Raw genomic sequence first — 12,468 nt, forward strand, 5'->3', positions numbered from 1 at the left:
CTCCCTGTGACACTGTGGGCTTCCTCAGGGTCCTCTAGTTTCTCCTGCATCCCTAAGTCATGCCGGTAGGTTACTTGGCCACTGTAAATTACCTTTGGTGCAGGGGGTTGCAGAAGAATTGGGGGAAGTTGTAGGGCACGTGAGAGAGAATTAGTTACAGGGAAATGAGTGGAGGGATGAGATGGCATAGACATGATGGTCCCCTATATGGAGTCATAAAGTTACACAGCATGGAAACAGGCCCTTCGGCCCAACTTGTTCATTCTGAGCAAGGTACCTACAGAAGCTTTGGCAAATATCTCGCTAAACATTTCCCGTACATGTACCTGTCCAAATTACTTTTAAATATTGCAATTGTACCTGCCTCTACGAATTTCTGGCAGCTCGTTCCACATACTCACCACTCTCTGTGTGGAAAAACTTGTCCCTTAGGTCCCCTTTAACTCTTTCCCTCTCACCTTAAACCTAGTTTTAGACTCCCCCCCCCCCCCCCCCCCCACCCTGGGAAAAAGACTGTGACCATCCACCTCATCTTTGGCCCTCATGATTTTATAAGCCTCTATAAGATCATCCCTCAGCCTCCTTCCCACCAGGGAAAATAGCAGTTGCCTTTCCTGTCTCTCCTTATAGCTCAAGCCATCCAGTCCCACCAACATCCTTGTGGATCTTTTCTGCACCTTTTCCAGCTTAATGACTTCCTTCCTATCACCGGGTGACCAGAACTGCACACAAAGCTCCAAGTGTGGTCTCACCAGTGACTTGTACAGCTGTAACATGATGTCCCAACTTTCATATTCAATGCCCTGACCAATGAAGGCAAGTGTGCCAAGCACCTTCTTCACTACCTTATCTGTTTGTGTCACTTTCAGGGAACTATGTACTTATACTCCCAGGTCTCTCTGTTCTGCAACATTCTGCAGGGCTCTGCCTTTTACACTGCATCCTGCCCCAAAATGCATAAGCACAATTGTCTGAGTTAGTTATATCTGCCATGTCTTGGCCCACTTTCCCAATTGATCTAGATCCTGTTGTAATCTTAAACAATCTTCTTCACTGCTCACAACACCATCAATTTTGGTGCCATCCGTAATCTTACTAACTGTGCCACTACATTCTCATCCAAATCATTGATATAGGTGACAAACAACAGGGAATCCAGCATGGATCCCTGTGGCACACAGCTGGTCACAGGCCTTCAATCTGAAAAATGACCCTCCACAGTCACCCCCTGACTACTACTCAAAGCCAATTTTTTTAATGCAATTGGCTAGCTCCCCTGGATCCCATGTGATCTAACCTTCCCGACCAGCCTACCATGTGGAACCTTGTCAAAGACCTTGCTAAAGTCCATGTAGACGATGTCTACCGCCCCACCCTCATCAATCCTCTTGGTCACCTCTTCAAAAAATTCAATCAAATTCATGAGATACGATGTCCCATGCACAAACGTGGAGGCTGATAAGTTGGGCAAGTTCAAGAGATTGTTAGATAAGCATATGGAGGAATTTAAGATAGAGGGATGTATGGGAGGAAGGGGTTAGATAGTCGTAGGAGTGGTTTGAAGGTCGGCACAACATGGTGGGCCGAAGGGCCTGTATTGTTCTTATGTTCTAAAGCCATGCTGACTATCCCTAATCAGTCCTTGCCTTTCCAAATGCAGATAGATCCTGTCTCTTGGAATCCTCTCCAGTAACTTTCCCACCATTGATGTTAGGTTCACTGGCCTGTAGTTCCCCGGCTTTCTTTGTCCTCCTTAGATAACGGCACAACTTTAGCCACTCTCCAGTCTTCCATATAACATGAGAAAATATGAATATAAGGCTAATCCCACCAATTGGCGGAGACATAGTTCTCCACTTATTCCTTACATTGTCATGGTATCCTTCACAGACTTTACAATGCAATCACTTCCCTCTCTCTCCTATGTTTATCTAACTTCCTCTCATATACATTCTATATTAGTCACCTCAATCACTCTATGTAGTGTCAGGTTCCACCCTCTAACACACTTAAGCTTCCCCTGAACTTGGCAGAGAGAAGTGGGGAAGAAGGTTGAGCTGCCTTTACAGCAGGAACTGAACTCACCCAAATCATATCTTTGCCTCTCAGTGTGATAAATAAACTGATTCGAAAGCAGCTGAATCGGCTTTCAATAAATCAAACGTGCTGACAGAGAACTACTGAGGCGAAATATTTCTTTAGCAATGGTGCTGTCCTTGACAGTTGGCGTTAGGAAAGAATTGCCTCAGTAATGAATGTTGCCTTGGTTACATAATTAGAGCTGAGAAGCTCCCTCACTGATTATTTATTGCTTTTCCCCTTCCCCCATCCTTCTAGGTGACATTTGCTGTTCAGTATGAATGAACCAGGCTGCACGCAAGAGAGACACAGACGTAAGTAGAAAGAACAAAACACATTACGACCTAGTCCTGTCCATTAACAGTACTGAAAAATAATTGGAATTCCTTCCAGCCTATAAGATCACTCCATTCTTCATCAGCAGCATCACTTCTTCACATCAGTGGTATAATCATTTGAAAAATTATTTAGAAACTCATTCAGCTGTGATTGGTTTTGAGGTTTCTTTTAGGAGAACTCATGTGACACATAGGAGCAGAGACCTTACTGTGAAGATTTTCCCCCCGCTATTCATGGGATGCGTGCGTTACTGGCAAGACCAGCGTTTATCGTCCCTCAATGTCTTTGAATGAGGATGCATTTGTTTCATTGGGCAGTGAATCTCAATACCATGGGTCCTGGGCTATCAATTAGGCCAGAGCACATAAGGACAGCAGATTCCTTTTCTGAAGGACATCAGTCAGCCAGATGGGTTTTTCCAATATTTCTGCAGTTTTGTGGTCACCATTCCAATCTTGCTTTCATATTACATTTCACAATAGCTTTTTAGTCCAGACCTGTGAATTACATTTAATTTCCCCCACTGCTGTTTGGGACTTGAACACATCTCTGGTCCATGAGTCCACACCTCTGGATTCCTAATTTATACTGTTTACAATCTGGTAAGTCAAACCTGAAAGCACTGTGTAAATGAGTAACTTCAACCCTTTCGATATCAATATGTAGCAATTAGCCAAAAAACTGGATAATATCAGGAGATTAAACAAAATCGTTATCCTATATGCACACACACGTTTTGGGTATCTTAAAGCTTGAAGCTTGTTAACTCAAACAGAAGGTTACTTTGAGTGACCACACCTTTGTCTCCAGAGACTGTAATGTCATCAAAGGGGTAGATTCTGTGCACATAACTTCTTGGTAACTACCCTCCACTCAGTGCTTTCTGCTGGGTAAATTTGAGGTCTGCTTAAGTATAAAATTTAGACCCAACCTCACCATTGCCAATTGGAATCCAACCCAAATCTGAGTACTTGCAGTACCCTGAATGGGAGGCACTTGTAGAAAAGTGGGAAAAGCCGATTTGTTATGCTGCATATTCATTGTTGTTGGTCAAAAACAGAGGACACGTTCAGTAATACTAAACAGATCATCCTGGCCTGGATAAAGTATTGAGCGAGTTCAGCCTGACTCAAACCCAAATATTTTAGCAGATGCACAGAGTTGTGTCTTGTTGGCCTCAGGTCAGGTAGCCAGGAATTGGGCCAAACCATACTGATTTTATCTCTTTGCTGAAGTTCATATTTTTGAGTCCATAGGCTGTTTACTGGTTAAATAGACTGTGCTGAGTAAACAGAGTTTGCTTTGTGTTAAACAGCCAGCTCTGTTTCAAGTCCCACCCTGCCTCCACTTCATTGACTGATACAATCATGTCATTAGGTACATTGGTTGAATTGGGCATTATCGTAAGACTGGATTAACTGTGATGTTCCCAACAAATCAACTCTGCTCTTGGGTCCTAATGCTCACTTGGTCGACCAGAAGTCTGAAGTCCCACACCACTACTTCGGTTCTTGAACAAACCTGCACAACCCTGATCACCACCTCAGTATAGCAACACTATGGCCACTTTGCTATACAGTGGGCTTTGTTTTTTTTGTTTTAATTGTGTTCTTTCTTGGAAAAACAAATTTATGTTTAATATATGTTTTTCTTGTGAATGTTGTGTATCTGATGCATATGCTGCTGCAAGTAAGTTTTCATTGCACTTGTGCATCTGACAATAAACTCGGCTTTGACTTTGATCTGGTCATCAATGGTCACCATCTGTACTGGACAGTATTAATCGGGGGTGGGGGGGGGGCATGGTGGTGTGGTGATTAAACACTTCTCCAGCTGTGAGATTTCACAATCACTCATCCAAAGACATGAGTTCAAACCCCACTATAACGGCTAGGGAATTTAAATTCAAGTAATTAAAACTGCAATTAACATAGTGCCAGTCTTAGTAATGGTGACCATGAAACTACCGGATTGTCAGGAAACCTATCTGGTTCACTAATGTCCTGTGGGGAATGAAATCCGCCATTTCATGTGTGACCCCTGTTCCACCAGTGTGGTTGACCGTTAACTGCCTTCTAAGTTCCAGCAACTAGGGACGGACAATCAATGTTATAAGTCACGTCTACAATCAGGTAATTAAAATGATTCCACCACTTGCTATTATAAGTGACAGATATGATAAGAATTTATGGACTCTAGTACACAATGTTATCTGTTAGATTTGGTCTATTTAATAGGTTTTTATTCACAACCTTTCTGACTGCAACCTGAACAAGGTTCATTCTACGTTGCAAAAAAGTCCTCAGTCACAGAGGATGATTTTGGTTCAAAAATCTCATCAGAGAGACTAGGTTAAAAGCTATCAAGTACGTGGACAATTCAATAAAATGTTGTTGATTAACCTGTAGAGTAAACAATGCCTAAGACTATTAACGGCAAGGTAAGGGTTTGGGTAATGTCAGTAAACAGACATTCAGGCTGGAAGATAAAGTTCCAACCTTGAATGTTTGCTGAATGTGTGTCCAAAGTTATCTGTTTCATGTTTTGTCTCTCCCTTTGTTGTTCTTGCAAGCAAGTATCATCGTGTAGTTTTGTTCCTCTGATACTCTATGTCAATGAAAGCGAAGAGGTTTTGTTTATGAACTTGATATTCACTAAATTTGGGCAATGATAATAGGGCCAGTGGGCAGTTTAAAATGAGCAGGTCACTAACCAGCTTGGATCCCACACCATTTCCAATGCTAACTGCAGGGTTTTCCAACTAGATGAGATGGTCATCTGTCAGTGGCGCAGCTGGTAGAACCGCTGCCTCACAGTGCCAGAGACCTGGGTTCAATCCTGACTTTGGATGTTGTCTGTGTGGAGTTTGGCTGCTCTCCCCATGACCTCTTGTGTTTCCACCGGGCGCCCTGCTTTCCTCCCACATCCCAAAGACATAGAACATTACAGCACAGAACAGGCCCTTCGGCCCACAATGTTGTGCCGACATTTTATCCTGCTCTGAGATCTACCTAACCCTTCCCTCCAACATAGCCCCCTTTTCTCTTTCATTCATGTGTCTAAGAGTCTCTTAAATGTCCCTAATGTATCTACCCCCACAACCTCTGCAGGCAGTGCGTTCCACACACCCACCACTCTCTGTGTAAAAAAAACTTACCCCTAACATCCCCCTTATACCTTCCTCCAATCACCTTAAAATTATGCCACCTCGTGTTAGCCATTGTCGCCCCGGGAAAAAGTCTCTGACTGTCCACTCGATCTATGCCTCTTATCATCTTGTACACCTCTATCAAGTCACCTCTCATCCTCCTCTCCAAAGAGAAAAGCCCTAGCTCGCTCAACCTATCCTCATAAGACAAGCTCTCCAATCCAGGCAGCATCCTGGTAAATCTCCTCTGCACCCTCTCCAAAGCTTCTGCATCCTTCCTATAATGAGGTGACCAGAACTGAACGCAATACTCCAAGTGTGGTCTAACCAGAGTTTTATAGAGCTGAAACATTACCTCGCGGCTCTTAAACTCAATACCCCGACTAATGAAGGCCAACACACCATACGTCTTCTTAACAACCCTATCGACCTGCATGGCAGCCTTGAGGGATCTATGGACGTGGACCCTAAGATCCCTCTATTCCTCCACACTGCTAAGAGTCCTGCCATTAACCTTGTATTCTGCCTTCGAATTCGATCTCCTAAAGTGTATCACTTCACACTTATCCGGGTTGAACTCCATCTGCCACTTCTCTGCCTAGGTCTGCATTCTATATCGACGTGCTGGTTGGTAGGTTAATTGGCCGCTGTAAGTTATCCCTGATGTGCAGGCAAGTAATACAATCTGGGGACGGTTGATGAGAATGCAGGGAGAATTATAAAGAAAGGGATTAATGTAGGATAAATGTCAATGGTCGGTATGGGTCCTGTGGCCCGAAAGGTCAGTTTCGGTACTGCATCTTTTGTAACTCCATGAGTATCATGACTTTATCGAGTCATGGAGTCATACAGCAGGGAAACAGGCCCTTCGGCCCAACTCGTTCATGCTGACTGTGTTGCCCAACAAGCTAGTCCCATCTGCCTCCGTTTGGCCCCTCTACACCTCTCCTATCCATGTACTTATCCAGAAGGCTTTTAAAGGTCAATAATGTGCCCGCCTCAACCACTGGCAGCTCGTTCCAAATACGCACTACCCTTTGTGTGAAGTTGCATTATATCCATTGGATCCCTGTGCAGTTTTAAACAACTCCTGTCTGCAGAAGTCGGGTCTGCTTCCTCATTGGGTCTGTGGACATAAAGGTGCCCCAATAGCTAATCTCAGATGTTCCTGAACTTACCCTTTCCAAGGACTCTTCCCAGTGTTCCCTCTTCTTGCTCCGTTTCCATACCCAAAGCTTCCTTTAGCCGGTTTCACCCTGCCCTTTTAGCTGATCCTCAGCTGCATAGCCTGAATTTACCTGGCTTATCCCTGCTGCCCTCCTTAAATAAAGGACAACATTGACAGAGGTGTACAAGATGATAAGAGGCATAGATCAAGTGGACAGGCAGAGACTTTTTCCCAGTGTGACAATGGCTAACATGAGGGGATATAATTTTAAGGTGATTCGAGGAAGGTATAAGGGGGATGTCAGGGGTAAGTTTTTTTACACAGAGGGTGGTGGGTGTGTGGAACACACTGCCGGCAGGGGTTGTGGGTGCAGATACATGAGGAACCTTTAAGAGGCTCTTAGATAGACACATGAATGATAGAGAAATGGAGGGCTATGTTGGAAGGAAGGGTTAGATAGATCTTAGAGCAGGATAAAATGTTGGCACAACATTGTTTGCCGAAGGGCCTGTATTGTGCTGGAGTGTTCTATGTTCTATTAGCTGTCCTCCCCTCTTTGGGCACCTCACCTGAGGCTAACTAAGGTGCAAAACTCACCGTCAGGGTCCCAGCTGTTTGCTCCCTTGTTTCCCATAGCATCCTGGGATCAATCTCATCTGGCCCTGGAGATTTATCCATCCTTATGCGCTCCAAGACATCTAACACTTCCACTTTCTTAATACTGACATGATCCAGATTATCCACGTACCCCTTCCTGAACTTGACTACCTTCCACTTCCTTCTTATTGAATAAGATGAGAAGTATTCATTTAGGACCTTGTGCATGTCCCCTGGCTTCAACCATAGATTATCCCTTTGGTCCCTATGGGGACCCACTCTTTCCCTGACCAATGATATAAAATGTCTTGGGATTCTTCTTAATCTTCCCTCCAAGGACATTTTGTGGCCCCTTTTTCTCCTACACTATATTCCTCAAGAGACTCACTCAATTCCAGCTGCTTATACCTGTCACGTGTTTCCTTTCTTTTCCTGATCAAACCTTCAGTATCCTTCGTCATGCAAGTTTCCTTAATCTTGCCATATTTGCCTTTCAGCCTTACAGGAACATGCAGGTGTTCAACTCTTACTAATTCTCTTTTAAAAGACTCATTAGAGTGGATCCTTGTCAAAACCTACTCTCAAGTTAAGATTCTCAAACCCCCTCCTAACCCTCCCCATTGAATGGAGTTGTCCCATCATCTCAAGGGTCATACGTCACCATAGAACCCTTTCCTTTCCTTCCCTTTCATCACTGGCTCCTTTTCTCCTGAAGATGTTGAATCCTTGTGGGGGAGTCAGTAACTCTCTGATACCTGTCCCAAACCAGTGGATCCCAACGGAAGAAGGCTGGGCTCCGCTCTGCCCCATCACACCTTCCTCACTGGTGGGATGGACAGAAGACCTATTAATGGGATGTGGCCAATGGGTTGATGACTACAAGACTGGAAGGAATGTGTGAGCTCTCCGTGTCTTTGACTTGGTTTTGCCCTCTCCACATTGGAGAGGGTGAACAATGCCCTCTGTGTGAACGCTGGAACTGCCAGATGAAGAAATATTAAAAACCCTTCTGGTTCGTGCAAATGGAGCTCTGTGTTTTCCTCAAGTTTTCCATTGGTCTTCCATTGGAGCACAGGTGGAGGCCAATAGGACGCCGTGAGGGATGTCAGGGATAATTAGGAAGGTAATTTTAAATTTAAATTCAAATTCAAATTCACTGGGCACAGCTGCACAAAATTGAGCAGATGCCTTACCCTTTCTGTATTCCAACAGAGTGTAAAATGGGGCTGGATGTAAGTCAGTTTCCCCGAGGCAGGTTGGTTTGGAATTGCACCAGACCCAAAGTCTCTACGTGTTTGCTGTTCTGCTGTCTGAAGACTGGGAGAACACGGGAATTTCCTTGTTCATTGGGTGAGCCAGTTATTCCAGGTGTGTTTCCGTTTGATCTTGGGAGCATCAAATCACCTGACTGTGTATAAAGGTTCACTCACACACACATGGGGAATTCCGGTCAACAAAGGGAATTGGTACCTGGCATTAATGTGCCCCTGGAATTCCCTACCCATCAGTACAGTGAGAGTACATTCACAGAAGGACTGCGGTGGTTCAGGAAGGTGGCTCACCACTAAAATGGGAATAAAGGATGGGTAAGAAAAGCTGGCCTTGTTGGTGATCCCCACATAGAGGTATTGAGTCATAGAGCACAGAAACAGTCCCTTCAGCCCAACTGATCCATTCCAACCAAGATTCCCATCTAAGCTAGTCCCATTTGCCTGTGTTTGGCCCACATCCCTCTAAACCTTTCCTATCCATGTACCTGTCCAAGTACTTTTTAAAATATTATTAATGTACCTGACTCAACCACTTCCTCTGGCAGCTCATTTCCATATACTGAACACCTGGGTGAAAAAGTTGCCCCTCAGGTTCCTATTAAATCTCTCCCCTCTCACCTTAAACCTATACCCTCCCGTTCTTGATCACCCAACCCTGGGAAAAAGACTGTGCACATTGACCCTATCTATGCCCCTCATAATTTTTTACACCTCTCTAAGATCACCCCTTATTCTCCTATGCTCCAATGAAAAATGTCCCAATCTGCTCAACCTCTCTCCATAACTGCACATCCAGACAACTGAATTTAAGAGTCTGCATAAAAGAATGTAAGCCCTTCCAAAGAGCAGCGGATAGTTGGGAATTGGCCACAGAAATTTTATTGATAAGAGAAAGTGGCCTGAGCCATTTTGGGAAATAGTTGAGCACCGTTTCCAGTGTTTAGCATTTCCTTAAATAGCATTGATACATTGAGATGATAATATGAAATGCAACATTCAAACTATGTACAGGTTTACCGCCAGTGATGTTCCACAAACTTCCTTGGGGTATTTCATTTATTCTCTTTGAATGTCCTCTGACCCACTGATTGTGGTTTCCTGCTCAGATCGCTCTGGGAGTCCTTGGTTCTTTGGCCGTTTTCACTGCCATGCTGGAGACAAGCAGCTGGAGACGGAGGAACGGACTAGAGTTCATAGACGTCGTGGTAAGGACAGTCCAGTCACTGCGTGTTGGATGAAGAAGGGTAGAGTATAGGGAAACAAACAGCTTGCATACCTGCAGCCCAGTATTGGCACACCATCCCCTGTCTAGACATCCTTCACTCTTATTGATAATGCAGTAGAGACTATATACCCTATGTGGACCACCAACCACCCCCCCATCCCCTTGTAGATACTCCCACCTCCCCCCACCTTCCCCTCCACAGGTGCTCCAACCCCGTGTGAACACACTGTACACCACATGGCCTCAAAACTGTTCAGAGAGGAGTGAGTGCAGGTCAAGAAATCCCAGGTCCTTACTCACTTTACATCCATTAATCCAAGTGACCAAAATGTGAGGAGATGTGGCCCCAAAGTTTTCTCAAAGAGTGCTCCATATGCATGGTGATCTCTGCTGCAGCCTTTGGACAATGCCCACCTTGTATCTGCCTTGTGTTCAATCCAATATCTCATGTTCTGCCATTACATTCCTCAGTCCCATTGCTGACTGGACATTATTTCAACAGTTGCTGAAGAGAGTAATTGTTGCTGAAGGTCTGTTTTAATCCTTTCAAGAAGAAAATATCTCCTACAGTAGCCTTGCTTGTACATGTGAATATTATAGTCCAGCTTAAGCAGTTTCCTTCCATCCACAAATACAAGTGTTGTCTTCAGAGACAGTTCTCAGTATAGGATGGTGCTGAAGTTCAGTCTTAATCAGAGGCTGTAAGCGTTTGGGATTGTAGCTGGGGGGTGCATAGCAGTGGGACAGGAAGTGAAGTTACCACAGTAAGGGTTCTGGCCGATTGACAAGCACTGCCAGATGAACTCGGTCTAGCTAAGCTACTCCAGGACCTAGGCAGAGCCCAGTTACAGTCTGGCTGTTGTGGATCCTTTTTGTTCGCATTTGCAAACTGGGTGAAATTGATCCATTTCTGAAGCAGTTTTTCAACCATTTAAACATCCCAGTCAGGTTTGCCTTGGTCAACATTTGGCTCTTACCATCTCTCTCATTTTACACAGACTATTGTGAAATATCTTGCCTACTTTGCTGGAGCCCTGTCGAACACCTTCTTCCTTGTGACGTATGGTACAGGTGTTTACTGGCTTATTGTGTACAAGGTAAGGGTTACTGCTTTATTACAGCCTAACCCCCAAACTCTCTCATGTCATAGTGAAGAAAGAAGTTTATGCATTTATATCGAGCATCTCATAACCTCAGAGTGTCTCGAAACGCTTCACAACTAAAGGAGTACTTTTTCGATAAGATCTTTATTAGTCACATGTACATTGAAACACAGTGAAATGTATCTTTGCATAGAATGATCTAGGGGCAGCTCGCAAGTGTCGCCATGCTTTCGGTGCCAACATAGAACCGTAGAACAATACGGCACAATACAGGCCCTTCGGCCCACCATGTTGTGCCGCCCTTCAAACCACATCTATGACTATCTAACCCCTTCCTCCCACATATTCCTCTAACTTAAATTCCTGCATATGCTTATCTAACAATCTCTTGAACTTGTCCAATGTATCAGCCTCCACCACCACCCCAGGCAGCGCATTCCATGCACCAACCACTCTCTGGGTGAAAAACCTCCCTCTGACGTCACCCTTGAACTTCCCACCCAATACCTTAAAGCCATGTCCTCTTGTTTTGAGCATTGGCGCCCTGGGAAAGAGGCGCTGGCTGTCCACTCTATCTTTTCCTCTCAATATCTTGTATACCTCTATCATGTCTCCCCTCATCCTCCTTCTCTCCAATGAGAACAGCCCCAGCTCCTTTAATCTCTCCCCACAATCCATACCCTCCAATCCAGGAAACATCCCAGCAAATCTCCTCTGCACCCTCTCCAACGCCTCCACATCCCTCCTACAACGAGACGACCAGACCTGGACACAGTACTCCAAGTGCGGCCCAACCAGAGTTTCGTAAAGCTGCAACATTCCTTCGCGGCTCCTAAACTCGATCCCCCGACCTATGAAAGCCAACATCCCACAAGCCTTCTTAACTACCCTATCCACCTGCAAGGCAACTTTCAGTGATCAAGGCGGCTAACGTCATTCCATTGTTTAAGAAGGGTAGCAAGGACAAGCCAGGGAACTACAGGCCGGTCAGCCTGACATCAGTAATGGGGAGATTACTGGAGGGAATTCTGAGGGACAGGATCTACCAGCATTTGGGTAGACAAAGAGACTGATTAGGAGGAGTCAGCATGGCTTTGTGCATGAGAAGTTGTGTTTGACGAATCTTTAAGATAAGATCTTTTATTAGTCACATGTACATCGAAACACACAGTGAAATACATCTTTTGCGTAGTGATATTGGGGGGCAGCCCGCAAGTGTCACCACGCTTCTGGTGCCAACATAGCATGCCCATATTTGAAGAAGTAACCAAGAGAGTAGATGAGGGGAGGGCAGTGGACGTTGTCTATTTGGACTTTAGCAAGGCCTTTAATAAGGTCCCACATGGCAGGCTGGTCTGGAAGGTTAGGTCCCATGGAGAGCTAGTTAAGTGGATTCAAAATTGGCTCGGAGGTAAGAAGCAGAGGTTGGTGGTTGAAGGTTGCTTTTCGGAATAGAGACTGGTGACTTGTGGTGTGCAGCAGGGGTTGGTCTTGGGACCCTTGTTATTCATTATTTATATAAATGATTTGGATGTAAA

At 44.8% G+C, this 12,468-nt stretch overlaps 1 protein-coding gene across 4 annotated transcripts in view; it reads left to right on the top strand.

Moving 5' to 3' along the window:
- Positions 1–12,468, top strand: part of LOC127577441 (meckelin-like) — a 104,517-nt gene that overhangs the window by 47,089 nt on the left and 44,960 nt on the right. For 2 of the 4 annotated variants that reach the window (XM_052028657.1, XM_052028659.1), the window contains exons 15-16: positions 2,338–2,393; positions 9,709–9,807. In XM_052028657.1, coding sequence (XP_051884617.1) covers positions 2,338–2,364 — 27 coding nt within the window. In that variant the 3' untranslated portion in view covers positions 2,365–2,393; positions 9,709–9,807. Of the gene's footprint in view, positions 1–2,337; positions 2,394–3,795; positions 4,066–9,708; positions 9,808–10,825; positions 10,925–12,468 lie in introns of those variants that run through there. The other 2 variants (XR_007957382.1, XM_052028658.1) reach the window with 2 other exon arrangements.

The sequence above is a fragment of the Pristis pectinata genome, chromosome 13 (assembly GCF_009764475.1).
Source record: "Pristis pectinata isolate sPriPec2 chromosome 13, sPriPec2.1.pri, whole genome shotgun sequence".
NCBI lineage: Eukaryota > Metazoa > Chordata > Chondrichthyes > Rhinopristiformes > Pristidae > Pristis > Pristis pectinata.